Raw genomic sequence first — 21,510 nt, 5'->3', positions numbered from 1 at the left:
AGAAGAAAAAGCCGTCACAAATAGGAATTGACTACATTTTATTACAGGATTGAGATGAAATCAACCAATGAAACAAAAGACAAAGCAGGAGAAAGGGAAATATGCGATACTAAGCGAACAATGTCACTAGTTGTGCTTGGCGCTTTAGTTGCGAGACTTGGATCGAAGCTTGTTGAGGGAGCCTTCAGCAATCTCAGCACGCTCCAGAGAATCCTCGTACTCGTGCTGGGCCTTGCGGTACTTGGACATGTTGGACGATGCCTGCTCCTCCTATATCCAATGAAAATTAACAAAATTATGTTTTTTTTTAATGTGAGGTAAAATGATAGATATGGATTAAACATTGTCTATTATCGTAGAAATCCCTGTCGCTATACTCACTCAAAAGTTTCAAAACGAAATAGTGTTCTAAGAGGGTGATACTTACAGCCTCCTCCACCTGGCGCTTGAAGGTCTTGATCTTCAGCTGCAGCTTCTCGACCAGCTCCTGGATGCGATCCTGGTTCTTGCGGTCCTCGTCGGCCTGGAAGCTCATCTCCTTGAGGCGGCGCTCGTTCTTACGCAGCTGCTTCAGGTCCTCCTGGTGAGCACGGCTCTGCGTGGCAATGTCATTCTCCAGATCGCGGATCTATTGGATGAAACCAAATCGCAAAATACAGTTGAAATGAGATTGAAAGTATGAACTATGCTGTGCTGTGCACGTAATTCTGCATCACCTTGCGTGAAAAACCTTGGTCAGATGGCTTTGTTTCTGATTCTTAACTTCGCATTGGACAAGTCATTTTTGAAACGATAAGATCATGAGATAAACAAAATATGTTTCTACCTCTCGTTCTGAAGATCGTATCTCAATAAGGTTCCATACTTACCCTGTTCTCCTGCTTCTGGATGGCGCGCTTGCCTCCCTTGAGTGCGATAGCCTCAGCCTCATCCAAGCGGCGCTGCAGATCCTTCAAGTTGGCCTCCATGGTGCGCTTTACCTTCTCGGCGTGCTGAGAGTTCTCCTGCTCCACACGCAGATCCTCAGCCATGCGGGATGTCTGGTATTGGAGGAGATTGAATTGGTTATTTTCATTTTCTATAGAAAGAAAAAGAACGACCTAAATGTTTTCCGCCATAAAAGGCACACTAAAATATTTTCGTTAATTGTGCGTTTAATCTTAGATAAAGGTTCTCAATTAAAAGAAAGTGACATTGTGTATGGACGTCGCTTATACATACATCAGCCATGGCCTTCTTGGCCCGTTCCTCGGTGCTCTTGTGATCACCGATGACCTCTTCCAGCTCGGACTGGACCTGCGACAGGTCGCCGTCCAGCTTGCGCTTGTGTCCGGACAGGGCTGAGTTTTGTGTGCTCAGCTCACCAAGCCTCTCGTTGGTCTCCACCAGCTGAGATTCAGCGGCCTTACGAGCTCTCTCTGCATTGTCCAGTGCGCCTCGTACCTTGGAATATATACATTTATTAGTTGCCGTTAAAAGATTTGAGATGGACCAGAAAAGCGTAATAAAACACCACTGTTGTGAAGTACATGACTTTGAACTCATTTATTCCCTTTAAGGCAAGACCCAAGTACCTACCTCATCACCTTCGGCCACCAGCATCTGGCACTTGCGCTCAGACATGTTGTACTGCTCACGGATCTCATCACGCTGACGCTGTTCGTCGTCGATGCTAACCTGTAGGAAGAGAAAACGTATTCTTGTTTTTAATCCTCACCCAATTTCTGTTACACGTCGTCATTATCCAGTACCGATAGCTTTTCCGATTTGATTTATCTCCAGCACATAGTAGATAAGGAGTCATATGATACAGTTGTTCAGCAGATGCAAGAAGGATGCAAGAAGACCTGTACTTACCTGCATCTCCTGGATTTGGGAGTGCAGCTTGGCAATGGTCTTCCTGGCCTCAGCGTTGGACCTATTGGCGGTCTCCAGCTGAACCTCAACCTCGTTGAGATGGCCTTCCAGGAATTTCTTTGCTCGTTGCGCTTCTCCCTTTTGTTTCGACTCGATCTCGATAGAGGCCTGCACGCTATCCATGGCGCGAGCCTGGTTCTTACTGGATTTTCAAGAAAGGGACGATACGATCGTATATAAGTAAAATAAAAACTTCACAACTTGAATATTTTATTTGGAAGAGCTAGAAAGTTACGACAAAGATTATCTGTTATTTTGATCATTTCAAGATATTCAGTGATATCTTTTCATCTACTCACCGTGAGCTTTCGAATTCGTCATCCTTTTCGGCGATTTTCTTCTCGATATCACCCTTCAGCTGGGCCAGTTCAAGCTGAGTTCTGACAACCTGTGAACAGTGTAATCGAAACAATTTGTTGCTGTTGAGAAGTATTAACCTAACGCTAATGTTTTGTATTACTTGTGTACTGTCATCAGATAATGGTATGTATTACTACTTCGTTTAGTGGCCCGTTTCTACTTTTTAGCTTCAAAGGATTGCTGAGCACAACTTGGTCCGGAACCGAGTCGGATGATGATGATGGATTATCACCTGACGAATTGAAGGTAAAAATTAGCACCTACTTACTTTGCCCTGTTCAATCTCAAGAGCGCCTTCAGCCTCGTCCAAGGCGTTCTGAAGCTCCTCCTTTTCAACGACCAGACGCTTCTTGGTCTTGTCAAGTTCGTGAAGGTTCTTTGCACTCTCCCCAAGCTGGTCGTTCAGGTCGTTGATTTCCTCTGCCAAACAAAATATACCCAATCGCTGCATTTACCATCAGCATAAACCATACTTTCACAAAGGCCAGCGGTGTAACAAAGACGAAAAAAGGAGGTCAAATTTGATAGGTGAATACATACCCTGTATAGACTTATTTTCCTTCTTTAGGGCATCAAGGGCCTCAACTCCTTCGTCAAAGACATTCTTCAGCTTCAGAAGCTCGGTCTGGTAGGCGCGGTGCTCCTTCTGTGATGTCTCCAACTCGGCACCAAGAGATTCTGCCTTCAGCCTCCACTCGGCGGTCTGTTTGTCAACCAGACGCTGCTTCTTCTCCAGCTGAGACGCCAGTGTGTTGGCCTTTTCCACATCCAACATCAGGTCTTCCACCTCGCCAGCCAACCTGTTCTTGGTCTTCTCAAGGCTGGCGCACTTGGCGTTGGCAGACTCAACCTGTTCCTCGGCGTCTTGCAGACGAGCAGCCAGCTTCTTCTTGGCCTCCTCCAACTCCTCTGTCCTCTGGATGGCGTCGGTCTCGTACTTGGATCGCCAGGCCGCCACCTCAGAGTTAGCCTTGGCGAGGTTGCGCTGAATCTCGGACTTGGCCTCCTGCTCTTCCTCCAAGGACTCACGCAGAGCATCGCAGTCGGACTGGGTAGCACGCAGCTGGTGGGCTAGGCCGTTCTTTCCCTTGGTCTCCTCCTCGAGCTGACGTTTGACCTCCTCCATCTGCTGTGTGAGCATGCTCTTGGTCCTGTAAGATTAAAACAAAATGTTTTGCGTAAGAGGTAATGTGTGACACATTATGTGGCTTGATAACAAAAATGTGCCTCAAATCCACACCGTTAATCGACATATGTTGTTCTGTACCTGCTGAGCTGGTTAGCAATTCCTTCTGACTCTTCCAACTGACGGCCCAGGTCGTTGTTCTCGGCGGTCAAGCGTGTCTTCAGTGATCCCAGTTCTTGTGCGACACGTGCATTTTCCTCCAACCTTGCGTTTGCGTCAACGTACTGATCCTCAAGCTGCTTGTTCATTTTCTCAGCTTGGACCTGCACAAGATAGAAGAGTTTTTACACAAAGGAGATGATGAAGGCCTCTCGTATTGTTGCATTATGATATTCGATAAGAAATACCAAATATGGTCGAATAGAGACAGCTATTCATTTTCTTTAGTGTTCATAATGTATTGAAAAAGAAGTAAAAAAAAAGATAGGGGTACATAATATTGCACCAACCTTCTGCTTGGTGACCTGCTCGACGTTGGAAGCCAAATCATCGACCTCCACCCTGAGGGAGTTCTTCTCCTTCTCAAGCTTGGTCTTGGCCCTCTGCAGGTTCTCGACTGACTCACTCATGTCCGCCACGGTGTCGTTGTGCTTCTTCCTCAAGCTGGCGGTAGCAGCTTCATGACCAATGGTTGCCTCCTCCAGCTCACGACGAACCTATTATGTTATCAAGATATGTGATGGCTTGCAGGAACTACATCTAATCATCTCGTTTGTTGACCCATCATACACCTCCCATGATATATCCAGCGCAACATATGTAACGTTGAATTTGGTGCATCATTCTACACATCATTCATGTAAGGTAAGGTTGGTCCTGATTTTTTTTCTAAATATAATTTACATTGATCGCTGCTATTTATTAAGTTATCAGGCATAAACTATCTGTTACCTTCTGGAGCTCGGCCTCTCGCTTCTTGTTCTGCTCAACCTGGGCAGCTGTGGCACCGCTAGATTCTTCCAGCTTCTCACCGATGTCTTCCAATTCGCGTGACAATTCAGCACGCTGTCTCTCAAGCTGTCGGTTTTATACACGTGTGTGAATAACTGTAGTTCAATTTAATGTAAAGCAATATAAATTACAAATATTTTATCTTAAATAGGATGATCGATGATAAAAATGATGTAACATACATGTAATGTAGTACGAATCACACACCCATGTAGAGAGATTGATATGCTCCTGAGTCAGAAAATGTCTTAGCATATAGATTTTTGATAAGGGAAGGGTGACGTGGTTTAACTCAATACCCTAGCATGGAAACTGTCGATTCATGAGATGAAAAAGTCATACAAACTGTTAGGCGTATTTAGATTTTGTTAATGTTTAGTTGGAAACCAGGTGTGTATAGATGTACAAAGCTCTGGTTTTGGCTGTTTGATTACTGGTGTGAAGTACCTTGGCACGAGCAGCTCTTTCTGTCTCCAGTTCCTCCTCCAGCTCCTCGATCCTGCCCTGCAGCTCCTTAGTCTTCTTCTGCTGCTGAGTTGCCAGGGAAGTCTCGTCCTCAACCTTAGTGTTCAGGGCGTTGATCTCGAACTCCTTCCTGCATAGGTCACAAGGAAGTGATCTGTTATCTGCTGTCCTACAAAAGTTCATTTTAATGCAGGTACGAAGGACTAATATAAAAGGACTTAGAGATTAAGGCAACGTTAATCCACTCACTTCTTAAGCTTCTCCTCAAGCTCGACCTTGTAACGCTCCAGTTCAACCACCAGATCCTGGGCGTTCTTAAAGTCATTCTCCAGCTTCCTCTTGACGCGGTCAACATCAGCACGGATCTTCTTGTCGTGCTCAAGGTTGTCCTCGAGCTAAAAGAAAAACCGCACGTTTTAACTGTTCTGGAAGTGCATGAGAGCGAAATCACTGGTGATATGAACACGACGAGGACGATGATGTTTAAATGTATTAACTCCGAAATGTCGCAACAAAGCCAAAGGAATATGCTCGCATAAGCTTTCATCTTCCTAGCTTGTTGTTTTTAATTTGAATATATTGGATATCTTACGTCATCCAAGGTTTGCTCCAGCTTGACTTTGAGCTTGGTGAGGTTCTGAGTCTTGTCCTCCTCGGACTGCAGGTCATCCAGAGTTTGCTGAAATGTATCACATGGAAGTACGTAAGTAAGTGAGTTCATCACGTACGTATTAAGTGACGATTCTATAGATATTTACTAGTATGGGTACCACAAAAGTTAGGAGATTCAAGGTAAAAAAGTAAGCTGCATTGTTTATTTCTGGCGATCTGTTTTTGTTGTGAACAATGCAACGAAGCATTGCCTACCGCATTGAGCTCCTCCAGCTTCTTCTTCTCGCGGCCGAGCTTGCCGATCAGCTCGTCGTTCACGGCCACCTCCTCAGTCATGGCGCGCAGTTTGTCCTCAACTTCCTGCTTCTCCTTCTCCCTCTTGTTGAGTTTGGCCGTGATGGTTTCAATCTCCTTCCTCATTTCGTCGCATTCCTGCTCCGCCTGTACAAATTAAATAAATATAAAATGCATTAATGGACGAGGTCCGTAAACTCGAGTTAACCGACAACATCGATCACATACTTTGGACTCTACGAGAGACAGTATATACCTTTCTTTTGTCTCCGTATGACTTAATCTCTTCTTGAATATGATTGTTATGATGCAATCATTAAGCCTTTATTTAAGAAAAGGACTATGTTCCATTCTGCGTATTAAGGCATGGTGATGTTTAGGAAACTTATGATAAACTTGTGATGTACCTTCATCTTCTTGGACTCCATCTGCCTGTTTTGGTCGGACACATCCTCCACGCGCTCCTCGATTTCCTGCAGCTGGGCGTCCAATTCTGCCTTCTCCTTCAGCAGGGAGTTCACGCGCTCCTCGCCGTTCAGCATGATGTCCCTCTCCTATGGAAGAGGCTTACACAGATGTACGATCTATACAAGACACATCTATATATCATTGTCATCAGTGATGTCTTAACATGCATTTTGTGTATCTGACACATAGTTTTAACAATGTGCTATCACATTAACCCTCAGTAGATGTATCCATTCATAGGACACAATCAGCAAGCCAGGATAACAATTATGCCATGTTTTCAATGTCACCATAGTGTATGAATTTGACATTGTACAAGGGCCTGCCCTCAGCAGATGGTCTTGTCTGGTTTTCATGCTATATGCATTATTGATAGAAACACAGGAATCTTACGTTGAACAGCAGCTCATTAATCTTGTCCTTGGCGGATTGGACGTCGTTATACTTTGCTTGTATCTCCTCCCGATCCTTGGTAACCTTCTCATAGTGCTTCACCATTGCCTGAAAGAAAGTAGACAGTATTAGTTTATTTTTTGATCTTTGGCGAAGAATCGTAGGACCACACGACATCTGGCTACTCTTTTGCGCTTGAAGCTTGGATGTTGGGATTTTGTTACGAATATGTTAACAGTAAATATGACCTACATTCTGACATTCAGAACGCAGTACGCTGAAAAGCAAGTTCATTTTCATTTTCATTAAAAGCATTGTGTTGTAGATAAAACTGATCTTAAACTAAGAAGTGTACCGTGAGTTTGATCTTGGTTTCCTTGAGCAGTTCCTCTGCCATGCCTCCGGTCAGCTTGGGCTGCAGCTTCTGGTACATCTTGATCCACCAGTCGTCGCGCAGCCTGAACCACGCACGGATGTTGCGCTGCAGTGTACCGACAGCCGCTCTACAACGCGATAAACAATATTACATGTTAACAAGTCTGTATATACATGTAGGTAGCAGTCATCATGCTTGCGGTGTAGATATAGATATCTGTGTAACATACTCTACTTATAAATATCCATACATAAATCCTTTTCGATTACGAACCATTGTTGATGGCATCATGATGAGTATCTGAAAAGCTATAGCGTCATTAGGGAAAACTGGGCAACTCACCTTGAACCATACATCTTCCTGAACTTCTTACGGGCGCTCAAGCCAAGGGCGCGAGCCTGCATTTTGACATAAATTGCGTTGACTTTCTCCTCGCGGATCTCTTCAAGGATAGCCAGGGTACCGGCCTTGAAGAACACCTTGTTGAGACCACAGGAATACCTGGCCTTTTCCAGCTTGATGTGGTCCAAGATCATTTGGCAAGCTTCCTTACCCTCCAAGAATTCGTTAGGATCAAACAAGTCAGCGGCCATGACCTTGTATCTGTAGATGGAATAAATGTATGCATATATATGTATATGAAATTTTCGAGCGGTTAGAGCTTAAGTAATATAGATTCTTTTTCTACTATAATATATATTTACCATTTGCAGTAAAAGAAATTCACGAAACCATCATAAACTGTATTTAGTCGCACCTGTCGAAGAAATCGGCATAGATGCTCCTGTTGGGGAATCCCTTCTGACAGATACGGATACCCTCAAGTACACCGTTGCAAGTCAGCTGGTTGAAAACCAGAGGCCCGTCAATGATACCACCGGTCTTGAGTTCGTTGGGGATCAGGCAACGCACAAAGCTGGGGTAGGTGGCGTGGAGGTTGGCCATCAATGAACCCAGTTGCTCCTATTGAAAATTTATAGTAGACTTATAGTTAATAAGTTTTTGTCCGTAAAACTACAACGGTGATGTCCCGTTCCCGACAAAAAACGTGTACTACAGAGTAATAAGTTGACGGATATGCTTTCATGTTTTGTAATCATTAGTCTATTTACCCTGTGGACACTGGTCACTGTCTGCATGGAACCACTCTTCTTCCTCTTGCCACCGCTCTTGTCAGCTGCAGAAGGGGATACATTTGATTAATGTAACAAACGCGATTGAAATGACAATGTTCTACATTTACTGCTTTAAACATGAAAATTGTACGGAATTCTTTGTCTCAAAAAAAGAAAATACGGACCAGCCTGCTCTTCTGCTGTCAAGTAGTCTGACCAAATGGAAGGCATAAGCGGGTTCTTGCTGTTCTTTAGAGTGATGACAGCGCTCTCGTTTACGGGGTCCTTGTTCTTGTCCAGCCAGTTGGAGATGTTGTAGGCCACAGGTCCGGCGTAGTGACCCAGCTCAAAGTGAGCCTCGTACTTCTTCTTGCCTGGCTTGGGCTTGCCGTACTTGGGATGCTTGCCCAGATGAGTGCCATTCAGCTTTTCGATGAAGGTCTGGTCAGAGGCCTTAGGCATGATGCACTGTTCCTCCAGCGTTAGCAGCAGACCTCCTTTCTGTAAAAACACGCCATTGTACATGGTTATGTATCATCCATGAGTCTTACGTTCAACCGCTTTACCATTACCTTAAAATCCATGTGTTATAAGGCAACATCGATAGGTAGATTATGGACAAATACGATACTTTACATATTAAGGACTTTGAAATATGACGGCCTCCATTGTCTGATATTTTGCTGTAAGTGAAAATGAAAGTGATTTTTTCTCAAGAGTTCAAATTTTTTGAAAGAAAATGTAACATTCTGTGGTTTTATCTTTTCTTCCACCTATCTTTTTCAAATTTTTTCAGTTCATTGCCTGTACATTATATCGTCTTTTTTCTACCAAACAGATTGAAGATATATATTGTGTTACATAGACCGACCTTTTCGATGAGCTCCAGGCAGGCGGCCAAGTCCATACCGAAGTCGACGAACTCCCAGTCAATCTGTTCGGCCTTGTACTCTTCCTGCTCTTGTACGAACATGTGGTGGTTGAAGAACTGCTGCAGCTTCTCGTTGGTGTAGTTGATGCAAATCTGGTCAAGACTGTTGAGCTGGATTCAAAAGTTTAAACCGATAAGGTTAGTTAGAGGAACGAAGCATAAAGAGGTCACTAAGCAACCTTACATTTCATGGTATAGAATTGTATGCTAGCGCAAGCATTATCAGGAACAAAGCTCACCTCGAAGATCTCAAAGCCAGCAATATCCAGCACACCAATGAAGAATGCTCTCTCGTGCTCAGTAGCCAGGGTCAAGTTACACTTGTCGATCAGAAACTTGAAGATCTTGCCATAGATACCCTTTGCAAGACCAGAAGTAGCGTTGGAACACTGTTGGCCGTTCTGGCCCTTCGTCACAAACTCGTTGCCGACCTTGACACGTGGCTTCAAGATGTTGTTCAAAAGTCCCATGCCATCGACACCGAACAGACGGCCTGCTTTCTCCGCAGCTGTAATGTGAAAAATAGTAGTTCTATCATTTTTAACGTCATGACCCTCATGCACATTTCTTATCAATCAAAATGAACATTTACTTTCAGGCGTACTGCGTGGTATCATGAGAGTTTGAAAGGAAACAACAAAAGCATGAAATAGCGAGAACTTACGAGAAGGATCATCGCAATCAGCCTGGTCTTTCTTGTCCGCGTACTTGAGATTTCCCATATGGAGGATGCCACCACAGAAGTCGTACACACTGCTCTTTTCCTCGTTTGTGAAACCCAGGATGTCGAAACCTTCATCCGTCAGACCCATTTCCTCTTGGTCGTTCATGCCGGCCACGGTGTACACACCCTCCTTGACAAAGTGATACAGAGAGGGGTCCGTGCCAGTCTGGATGCGCTCTGGATGAAGGAAAATAGCTTTGAAATGTGTCTCATGCACATTTCAAGTAGCTGCCTCTTTTTTTACAAAACGAAGATTCTGCCATGTGGATGTTTTTCGTCTTGGTGTGTGTGGAAGCTAATGCCCATGAGTCGTTTCCCGTATTTCGTTAGCGTATTTACATTATGTCTTGCTCTGTATATCTGCTGAGCAAGACATTTGCATCTGTACTTGTGAAGCTATTTTACTGTAAACGGAAATACGCTAGCTTAAACAGTTTTTCTATCTTTGTTCTTCTCTCTCGTAGTATCAACCGCGTCGGCGACTCTTACCCGTGACAGCCGGGATGCCGTTGGACATGATGAGGAAGAAGATGTGGTAACCACGCTCCATGCCGGGAAGCTGATCCACGACACGGGACTTCTCCAGCAGGTCTGGCAGCAAGAAGGAATTACCGTGAGTTGAACGTTCACGCATGATATTTGATAGAATTTAAAATCTGCGTAATTGTACAGCTATGTTTATTTGGATATTGTTGTATTTTCATTAACTATGGATGCTATAATGAAACAAGCTGAGTCCTAGCTGTATACTCGGTCATTCGTTTTGTGTATCATCTAAAGGATTGCCTTTGGGTAAGTCAAAGAGATACAAAATGTGTTCCGTAGACAAAAACATTGACAGACAGACCTAAAATGAAACCATTTTGGATAATTTTCATACAATACTTAAGATTTTCTTTTGTAGATTAAGCCTATCGTTTAAAAGAACACAAGTACTCAATGTAAATGCCAAAGAAGACAAATGTACTTACAACTTTCGATGTCAGCTCCGGACAGCTTGCCGGGTTTGGTGAAATGGATACGGATGAATTTACCCTGGAGGGAATCATTGAAAATCAAAGATTATTCAGTGTTTTCAAGAACACACGGTAAAACATATATAGTTACTTGGACTGCTAATGTATGAATGAATATAACTTTTATATCATGCTTTGTATCGATCTGCTATACAAGCAGCTCGCAGCATAAGCTTTAGTGGGTGATCAACGATATATGCATACTTTTAAGTTGATGGAGAAGAAGCAAAATATATGTTAGCGTTGATATCTTTCTGAACTACCGTTTTCATAATCATTCTTCAAACTGATCTATACATGTACTTGATACAATGCCTGCTAGCAATAAGAAGGCATGTTATGTATCGTTTACATACGCATGGTGAACGGCGCAATTCTATTATTCATCAACCTGCTGTACTTACGAATCGGGAGGAGTTGTTGTTCCTCACGGTCTTGGCGTTACCAAAAGCCTCCAGTACAGGGTTAGTCTGCACGATCTGCTCCTCTAGACCGATCTGTTAAAATGTGAACCAAAGGGAATGAAATTATCATAGTATCAGCGTCTTTTTCCATAATACTCTTTCCTATTTGTGTACTTGACTTATGTATTTGTGTCCAGCTGAGTATTAAGATATTTTGGGTGTTTGATATGAAAGTAAGCTTGGCTTAAGCATATCGACAAACATTCGATTACATTTTATCAAAATCATTTGTCAGTTGTAAGGAAGATTATAACATGTTGATGAGAATCGTTCCGCTTTTCCAGCACGAATACTAGTATTCGGATCGGCTGAACATTAAGTTTGAAAATATCTATCTGAATAGCCAACAGCCCAATTCACTAGCAGGGAAAAGCTATTTCCAATTGTGCTTGTATATATCTTAGAATGTTACTTCTATATTGCATACCTTCTTCTCCTGGCCACCACCGGGAGTTCCGGAAACCATGGCGAGGTACGCAATAACCTTCTTCGTGTTCTCAGTCTTCCCGGCACCAGACTCGCCACTGGTTTAAAGGCAAGATATAGAATTTTATAGACAACACGCACTGCTGGTACGGAAATGATTAATGAAATATTAGAAATAATGAAAAGATACATAACAAAGAAACGTTATCATCCCGTTGATGCAGATATTAGAAAAAAAATCTTACGTGATGAGGCAAGACTGGCACTGGCGTTCTGGAAGAATGATATGAGAACATGATCAATGTAATGAATGACACATTCTATTGGCTTTGATATATCCATACCTTACTGATAACGAAATCAGGAACGAACTAACTAGTGTGTGTATAGATTTAAACCAGTCGTGTAGATTACTTAGCCTCCTTTGCAGACTTCCTGGAACGGCGGCGTATATATTTGGGGTAGGGGGGGTTAAGCGATTTCTTACACGGGCTTAGGTTCTCTTTGGAAAGGCGGTCGTCCCTCGGCGGCATTAGAGAACCTTAGCCCGTGTAAGAAATCGCGTCACCCCCCTCCCCCGAATATATACGCCGCCGTTCCAGGAAGACTGCGAAGGAGGCTATAGATTACTATACGCTGAACAGGCAGAATGCCCGTCAAACAGTCCAATTCGGGTTTTCTGTCCCTTCTCTATATCCATGCTAAACAGAGTCAGTCCGCACTCACACGCCGATTAGTCTTGGACTTATTTCAGAGCGGCCCAGGCAAAAATTGTGAGTTTTAATGTTTTAAAATAGATTTTACATCCCTCTCAAAGAATACTGACTTCTCTCCATGTCTGTTCGTCAATGCGTTTGACAGAGGTACGTCGATGAGGGTTTGACATATAGGTAATGAGATACTCAATACAAAAGTTACTCAAGCAACTGGATAAGTTTTTTGTAAATGGTCAGACGGGTCGTGTGACGCAACGGCAACGTGTTCGGCTCAGAATCAAGAGGTCCTGGGTTCGAATCACCGATCGCAGTGTCACCGATCTTGAGCCCTTAGGAAAGGCACTTTACACGACTTTCCCAACATGCCAGAATGGTCGTCATCAAGACCGTGGGCATTAAAAAGCAGAAAGGCAGACAACATATGCTGTCTTTCATCAATGAGATCATGCTTGGATGAGCAAAATGACTTGCCTGCCAACATGTTCTGGTAGGCATTGTCCGTCACGCAGAAGAGATGGGGCGGCACCTCTGTCTTCCTCTTGCCGCGGTAACTGTCCACAACGCCCGGGGTGTAGATGGGCAGAAGCTTGAAGGGGTTGATCACGACGCAGAACAGGCCGGAGTAGGTCTGAAAAGAAAACATCGGAACTGTGTTTTACGATTATCATGGCTGCTAAGTTACTTGAAAATCAAAACCTTAAACAGAAATGAAAGTATCATACCACGTTGTTTAACATTAAGTATAGTCAAAGCACAAACATACTGAAAGCGGAATGAACATGTTGAGGATACTCACGTAGATGAGAGTGTTCTCATAACGTTCCTTCAGGTTACCCAGCACAGCGGCCTCGTGCAGGAAGGTCATGTTCACCATGTCCTCTGCGCAGGCGAACTTGGACGGGTTGCACGGCAGCAACTTTGACTTCTTGACGACAACAGTCTGGTGGGAAAGGGATTCGAAACTTCTAAACTTCACATTTATGTAACACTGTTAACCCTGACAAACCGCAACGTCCCCAAAAATTCTATACAGTAGTATACAGGTTTAAATTGAGAATAGAGAATGATGATGGAACTGTGAAAGTTCACTGGAATGTCTTAATTTACCTCCCTAAAATGTCATGAAGGTTATATTTTCAACAGGGCTTGTGTATGTGTCTGTCTGTACACAGACTAACTCAAGAACGCCTGGATGGATTGGTTTCATATTTGATGTGTTGGTATGGTGTGACGAAAACTGGAAATGATTAGATTTTAGGCTTCCCTTTGTACTGCGGCGGAACCTCCTGTTTTGAACAAGCTATAGTCACGATTGGGGTTAGATAGCTCTTGTGCGTGGAAAGAAGTGACTAAACTTTGGGCCACCTAGCATAACATTTTGGCACGGAAGATAGGAATAACGGATTTTCATGATTTTGGGTATGTAGGTTACTTAGACATACATGATGAAATACAAATTATGCAAAATAGTGGTATATTTGCATAATTCATGAGAAAATTTAATTGCAGCAGTTTTTTCAATGTTTACTTTGTCACAGACATGGTCTTCACGTTCGGATGGCAAATAGCTCATGAGGTCAGGACAAAGTGATGAAGGTTTTGGCCCTCTAGCATCAAATTTAGGAACTGCAGGAACGTTTTTGTCCGAAACTTCCAAAGAGGATAACCGAAGAAAGGAGAAATACGGATTTCCATTATTTTGGGCATGCAGGTAGCTAAGCCAGAGATGTACACAATTAGATATACATGTAAGTTATGCAATTAAGGAGTTAAGTCGCATGATTAATGAAGACATTTTATAATTTCAGTGTTTTACATGACTGTAACGCATGTAATCCATGGCAGGTAGAACATAAACAGATATCAATCATGCAAATTAAAAGCTAAATTGCATTGTTGACATGAAAATGTCGCAACCCCTTGGTGGTAAATGATGGGAATTTCATACATGTACCACTTTTGACATGTGACATGTGTAAGTTAGTTGAAGGTGAACATCAGCATGCATAGATTGTTAAAATGTGTAACTATTTGCATGATATTTACACCGGCTTTAAATATTTGATGGAGGCATGAGGTCGAACTCTAGGTATGATTGGATCCTGTTTTAAACCACGTGTTCAGAAATATTGTATCATTTATTCTCCGTGTTTATTACGCCGGTGCTGACAACGACAATGACAGAAAAATGCTGTTTACCATGTTGTTATGTTAAAAATGCAAACTTACCGCTCCTCCGGCAGCCACGCATGTGACGTCATCACCTTTCTCGCTCTTGGCTTCGACCCTGATGAAAATCTCCTTTTTATCAGGAGCCCAGAAGTTCTTCTTAGGGTCATAGGGAGCCGTCTTCAGTGCTCGCATGGTGTCCGGTTTCCCCGCGAGGTACCAGTCGGACGGCTGGTCCATGAGTGAGGGACCGTAGGCAGGCATGGTGGCTCTTTGGTTGGAGGCTCACACCAAGAAGAAAGTTGAGAGAGACTGCAGCTGAGGGGAGGGGGATAGAGGTTTCGGCAAAGATAACAACACTATTTAAGTTGTGTGATAAATTAAGTTGAAAAACAGATTAACAGATGTAACATAATGTACAAGACGTGGTTTCAGCATGAATAAAAATAGAACAGGAAAGAATGTCATGTTGTTTAAAGATGTTATCAAAACATAAAAAAAGAAGTGTATTCAAAATGGCAAATCGTTTTAGTTGAAAAAGACACGTGGTCATGTCTATACGAATTTCTGATATCTTAGAATGACGGCATGGAGTCAGCGGCAGCAATAGGCCATATTCACTGAATTTCAATCGTGTCACATGCATACTCAACGCCACACGATAACGCATGCCGACCAGCTTGAGTTCATTCGATCAAAGGCCTTTCTACACTTGTATTTGTATTACCATTACGTATGCCACCAATCCTAATTTTCTATTTAGTGTTGATGATTTTTTAGCGGTAAGAGATATCAGTACTCACTCAGCAACACACAAAGAAAAGTGTACCCTTAATGGACATACAGCTTCCTCAAACACTTACCTTCAACTGGCAAAGCTGTGAGAGATCGGTGGCCGTCTCTGTCTTATATACGTGAATCTCATGAGCATGATATGCCAAAGCAATGTGCTGTTTAAGCACATGGAAGCACTTGTATGATGTTCTATTGGTCAACTATAAATTAGGTCCTTCATTCTATTGGCCACTTCGATAATTCGATGTTCAAGGTCACTCCACAATTAGCAAACTTGACTGATTGGCCTCAGCTGTGTTAAAATATATGGAACACTTGGCACTTTGATGTCGATTGATCTAAGAATACTGAAAGGAAAACAGATTTCACATACCCTAAATATGTATGTATTTTTACTGTTATCTGGAGATTTGAAAGCAGGTGCTAAAACGGTCATATGGTGCTGTTAAGCGTCTAGTATTACCCAAAGAAAACACCACAGCGCAAGGTTCACATTCAACAGACTGCCAGTTATGCGTAGCGCCGAAAGTTGGTCTACAAGGTTACGGCATGCTATTAACACTTACTGTGAGTTCATGTATATATTTCACATGTTGACACCTATGTTAAATGGAACTTTTCGTACTGTTCGTAGAGGAAACACGCAAGTTGAACTTCGCTCCACAACCAGGTTTTAAGCGGTATTGACGTTGATTGTTTTTATTGTAACCCAATCGCAGCGTTACCATCTTGTCCTAAATGTAAGAGCTGGATTATAAATGAAAGACTTTTTCTACATTTACATGGTTACATATACATTTATTAGAAGTCCGTTCTTCGATGATCAAAATGGCTGACCAGATCGACTTGGTGACTATTTGTACAGATAACATATATTGCACGACTGGATAAATGTGCATCTTTGAAAATATTTTTAGGCCCATACTTTGAATTCTTTTCCCTCCAAGCGTCTCACAACTGCCGTGAATTTGTCTTGTCATCCATTACTGAAGAAATTTTCACATAAGTGCTGTCAAATCTAAAATCGCCCAGGTTGACACAGTTGCTCTTTTACTCACCAAGAAAGACGTTTTGCAATATTAGCACATTTCCGTGCTAACTAAAGCAGTAACCGATAGAAACCGTGCGCCACGGCATTTATTTTCTTGTTGTTGTTTATAGTCCAACATTATAGCAAATGTACGACTGTGGAGCACATCTAGCTGTGTCGGTGAAAAACTGTAAGTCAGTATTGAAGCCCATTTCATTTTGATTCTATCTTACTTGTGGAGTTTGTTATTAACTTTCTCAGTGTAATGTGACATTGTGCAGAAAATGGTCAGACATGTAGATAGTTTAAACATTTTTTGTAGAAACTCCAGAGAATTCTTCTTTCGATACAGCCGCTATCTCACTAGATCATGGCACGCAAACGCCAGCTTACTGACCAACGCCGGCAATGTGCCGCTTCAAATTGTGCTTTTTTTTAAACGTTTAATGAAAAAAAAGAAAAAAAAACGCAAGGGGCAAAATGCCACGAACGAGCCACGAATTAAACTCCAATATTGCCCCCCCCCGCCATTAGATCCCCAAAAGGTGAAATTGATTCTGTAAGTAAAAATATTAGTTTCAAGATTTGTTAGTTGTAATAAATCTATAAACATATCATTACACGTACATGGTACAAAACACATAACAAAGTGGTATGTCGTTCCTTTTGGTTATATCTGTTACTATAAGAATATTTCAAGATTATGCGTATGTTTCATGATATGTAGTCAAATTACTTCACATTGTATTTTGATTCATTGACAACCCATCGATTTGTAATGACCCGCTCATCTGGCCTTCAGACGAAAATGCGCCGCACGTCAGTGCAAAGGAAAGTTGGCGAAAAATTCGCGACGGTGTCGCTACGATTTTCCGCCAACGTCGCGAGTTTTTCCGCCAGTGCCGTGAGATAGTGGATTTACTTACCTACAAAGTGAGCAAAACATTGACCTCTGTTTAAAACTCGTAAGACTGTTTCAAACAATCAAACAATAGAGAGAGGACCTCGCTGCAACCGAGCGATTTGACAGAGCGCTCAACAAATTTCATCGATAAAAAACAAATCTTTTGACGCTTTGTGTTAAAAAGAATATTTTTCGTCATACCTGTGCATTTTACATGCTATTCCTATATAAAGTCAAGGGTAACACAATGCCAATTTAGTTCGCAGCGAAATCACCAACCGCACTCCAGTGAGATACCCCCTTAAGCGCTCCCGAAACCTATGGCAATAACCACCCACTATCGATGGTATGTTTGATCCTAAGTGTTCTAGGGTACTAGCGGCCTGTATCTGAAGTTATCTGAGGAGCAATTGTGGTAAAGATTGGGCCAGGCTTCTTTAGCATTATAGTCCCTGATTAGTCAGAAATAATCAAGGACCAGCTAAGAACTTGGATCTGAACATTTGCTAAATTTCGAAATGCTCTACATCACAGGGGCATTCATGCGATGGTCTTCTCCATCGAAGGCATTGGAAATCATAGTTATTGACATTTTTGTATGTTGTGAGTGGCAACTTTGGGGCTATATCAGGATTCAGATTCGTACTATTAGTCATCTATAGACTTTACACAAGTTGGAGGCTTTTGATATAGTTCTGATCTCGTGTATGAAACTATAGCTTTCGTATAGGTCTGAGCTTACAGCTAATGGTCATGTATATTTAAATTGGAAAAAAAACACAGGATAAAGCTTCGCAATGTAAGGAATGTTTGGGCGAAAGTTAAAGAAGGGGGACCTCAAAGGTAGTTTCACATCAAAAGTACATGTTTCTTTCCTATAAGGAACATCTTAAAACGTCTATTTCTTTTCCTACCATTTGCTTTCTTTTTTTAAAACCTAAGCTGTCTCCAATGGTGAATTTGCTTTGTCATACATAACTTGAGTTCTCCACATAGCTGCTGCCAAATTTGCTGAGATTGATGGCCATGACGCAGCTGCTGCCTCAGTCATGGTCAAGATGATGTCATGCAAGCGCTTCAAAAACTGAAATACCGATCATTATAGCAACTGCGCACCTCGCTTTATGGTTAATACATGTATAACGCGTTCAGCCGTGAAAGTGGAAAAGAGAAGGTCAGTGTTAATTTCCGAGTCAATTAGTTGATTCTTTGTCACTTAATCGGTTCCTTTTTTTAAGAAAACGGATGGCTTACATTAGTTATTTTGATGATTATGCTTGAAAGTAAGAGTGCCTTTGTGATTAAGTAAACATTGACTTCAAACAGTTGCTAACTTCTCTTCTACGTCTGTGGACGCCAACTAAATGTTTAGATCGGGTCTCACTTTAAAACATCGACAAAACTTTTCAGAAACGGATAGAAATTCCCTTTTAATATGAAATTGTTATCGCTTTTTCTCTATATCTCGTAGATTAAAATAACCGTAGATTCGGTCCTTTTTTTAAAAAGAAAACGGATGGCTAACATTACTTATTTTGATGATTATGTTTGAAAGTAAGAGTGCTTTTGTGCTTAAGTACCCTGCAAATTTTACCAGGCATATTGAGTACCCTCGTCGAATACTTCGACTACATATATTTCTTATCGGTCAGAATACTTCGAACAGTTGCTAACTTCTCTTCTACGTCTGTGGACGCCAACTAAATGTTTAGATCGTGTCTCACTTTAAAACATCGACAAAACTTTTTAGAAACGGATAGAAATTCCCATTTTAATTAATAGAAAAATTGTTATCGCTTTTTCTCTATATCTCCTCAAAAAGAAATTAACCGTAGATTCGGTTCCTTTTTGTAAGAAAACGGATGGCTAACATTAGTTATGTTGATGATTATGTTTGAAAGTAAGAGTGCTTTTGTGCTTAAGTACCCTACAATTTTGACCAGGCATATTGAGTACCGTCGTCGAATACTTCGACTTCATATATTCCTTTATATGTCAGAATTAGACATTGACTTCAAACAGCTAAGTTCTCTTCTACGTCTGTTTAGATCGGGTCTCACTTTAAAACATAGATAAAATTTCATAGAAACGGATAGAATTTTCTTCTAGATATAAAATTGTTATCGCTTTTTATCTATATCTCCTCAAAATAAAGTTAACCGTAGATTCGGTTCCTTTTTATGAGGAAAACGGATGGCTAACATTACTTATTTTGATAATTATGCTTGAAAGTAAGAGTGCTTTTTTGTGCTTAAGTTCCCTGCAATTTTTACCAGGCATATTGAGTACTCTCATCTATTACTTCGACTACATATATTCCTTTATCAGTCATAATTAGACATTGAGTTCAAATAGTTGCTTCTCTTCTACGTCTGGGGACGCCAACTACATGTTTAGATCGGGTCTCACTTAAAAAGATAGATAAAACTTTATAGAAACGGATGGAAATTTCTTTTTAATAAAAAAAATGTTTTCGCTTTTCTCTATATCTCATCAAAATCAAATTTCAGGTTCGACTTCATTTTTTCAAGTAGCCATCTATACGTACAGCAACAGTGCTGCGGCCGCACAATTGATGTTTGTTAGTTTATGATATGTTGGACATGACAGGGAATAATTCAAGCTCACTGTGTATTCTTAGGAGAAGGACTGACCTGCTCTAAATCTATGAAGGACAGATATCAGAATGCGAATCCGTATTGGGTAGAATAACTGACGACATTGAAGCTATGAGTAGACACCGATTTTGAATCTAGGCAGTCCCAGTTTAATGGTGTTAGATGAACCACAAGTTAAAGCTCACCGTCAACAAATATGTAGGTACAAAATACAGACTCCCTTCCATGTAATCCGCCCGGACACTTAAGTATTGCTATGATTTACCAGGGTCATATTGTGTGGACGTTAACTGTGATTTAACTGTGAAGTTAACTGATATTTTATTAGAGTATCATCACTCGATGACGTACCTAATCCATTGCGAGCCTAACATAGTTTGTATCTATCTAGGGAACCAGGAACATAGAACAACTTTCCGTGTAACCTTTTTATTGTAATTTTGCTTTTTCCATCTCCTTTCCATGATCTTTAACGATCCATCGTTAGAACTCTCTCCTGTTTGTGCTCGATGATGAGTGTAGTGAGGATGTGGAGTATACACTTTCAGTTAGCTGCATTGTCCAGTATGTTATCCAGCGTCAAATTAGTAATTGATCATGTATGCACTTTATGTTTCTATTTCGAAGAATCGTACCTAGCAAACATGTACACTACATTACAGCTTCGTCTGGTACCTTTCATGTACTGCATACGTTTTGTCTTGTCCAATTCTAAGATGGATCGGATGTTGCCTGTGGGGTCGTTATTGGGAATGATATGGCCAGTCATGCCGTGCCCATGTTCTAACCATGTAGTTTGAGGCTTAAAATATATTCACTATGTCTCTGAGTCTATGTCCATTTGGTAGGTAGCTGAAGGCTTAAGATGTCAACGGGGTCAGATTATCTGCACACTGATCCATGACCGGAGGGAAAGTTGTTTTCCGATACAAGGACGAATTTATTTCGAGTCAGAGTTAGTGCTTATGTTGGAGTTTAGAAAGAATTTGGTAAGACAATCGAATGTATTAATTAACTTTATTGTAATTTTTGCCTGGCGCTATATCCCACTGCCTCTCACTGCCAATCCCCTTTTCATACCCGAGGGAAAGCAATTATAGAATACACCTTTGTAGTTGTTTTTTTTCTCAGAAACTTTGGTTCTGTTAACTACAAAATCGGTATCAGTATCAGTCTTGCTTGATCTCATTCGTCTGTCATGTTGAATTCTGGAACACCTGATGTACTTTGGAATGTGTGTGTTATTCTGCTTGGAACTACTTCCTAGTTCTATTAACTACTATATCGGTATCAGTATCAGTCTTGCTTAACCTGGTTTCGTCTGTCATGTTGAATTCTGGAACACCTGATGTCCGTTGGAATGTCTGTTATTCTGCTCGGAACTGCCTAGGGATTCTTCTACGTCCGGTGGCAAGGGTGTCCTATTCTTTGGTCTAAGAGATAAAGATAACTGTTTTCCCCCTAAATTTATCACGAGGTGGCTGTTATAATAAATACCAAGAGACAACAATGCATGCTAGGAGTAATAATGGACTCGGGTGTATCTACAATAATCTACCAACAAGTGACGACAAAGTCTG

General features: G+C 41.6%; 1 protein-coding gene and 1 long non-coding RNA gene across 3 annotated transcripts in view; one reads left to right on the top strand and one right to left on the bottom strand.

The window, feature by feature from the left end:
- LOC136435533 (uncharacterized) overlaps positions 1-10,368 on the top strand; it is a 49,780-nt gene extending 39,412 nt beyond the window's left edge. For both annotated transcript variants that reach the window (XR_010755858.1, XR_010755857.1), the window contains exon 4: positions 10,257-10,368. This is a non-coding gene — a long non-coding RNA (uncharacterized lncRNA). The remainder of the gene's footprint in view (positions 1-10,256) is intronic.
- On the bottom strand, positions 22-14,929 carry LOC136435529 (myosin-7-like). Its single transcript, XM_066429110.1, has 34 exons — positions 14,644-14,929; positions 13,211-13,354; positions 12,886-13,042; positions 11,944-11,971; positions 11,700-11,796; positions 11,213-11,305; positions 10,764-10,827; positions 10,282-10,383; positions 9,733-9,969; positions 9,308-9,576; positions 9,009-9,179; positions 8,323-8,638; positions 8,135-8,199; positions 7,780-7,985; positions 7,365-7,625; positions 7,002-7,149; positions 6,647-6,754; positions 6,193-6,339; positions 5,747-5,932; positions 5,472-5,558; positions 5,129-5,274; positions 4,862-5,009; positions 4,355-4,480; positions 3,913-4,119; positions 3,545-3,726; positions 2,818-3,428; positions 2,546-2,697; positions 2,217-2,305; positions 1,858-2,059; positions 1,579-1,677; positions 1,222-1,443; positions 870-1,040; positions 428-628; positions 22-270 (listed from the first exon to the last, which is right to left on the bottom strand). Exons 1-34 carry the CDS (start codon positions 14,845-14,847, stop codon positions 145-147), a joined length of 5,772 nt encoding a protein of 1,923 aa, XP_066285207.1. The 5' UTR covers positions 14,848-14,929; the 3' UTR covers positions 22-144.
- Between the last annotated feature and the right edge of the window lie 6,581 nt (positions 14,930-21,510).

Source organism: Branchiostoma lanceolatum, chromosome 5, assembly GCF_035083965.1.
Source record: "Branchiostoma lanceolatum isolate klBraLanc5 chromosome 5, klBraLanc5.hap2, whole genome shotgun sequence".
Classification (NCBI taxonomy): Eukaryota; Metazoa; Chordata; class Leptocardii; order Amphioxiformes; family Branchiostomatidae; genus Branchiostoma; species Branchiostoma lanceolatum.
This window is presented reverse-complemented; position numbering and strand designations above follow the sequence as displayed.

Bases quoted from the DNA above. Each gene is read 5' to 3' on its own strand.
- LOC136435529 (XM_066429110.1), bottom strand. From the start codon at position 14,847: ATGCCTGCCTACGGTCCCTCACTCATGGACCAGCCGTCCGACTGGTAC. The intron at 8,639-9,008 runs GTCGGTCTATGT...GTGTTTTTACAG, and splicing joins GCCTGGAGCTCATCGAAAAG to AAAGGAGGTCTGCTGCTAAC. The intron at 3,727-3,912 runs GTTGGTGCAATA...TATCTTGTGCAG, and splicing joins AGCAGGTCACCAAGCAGAAG to GTCCAAGCTGAGAAAATGAA.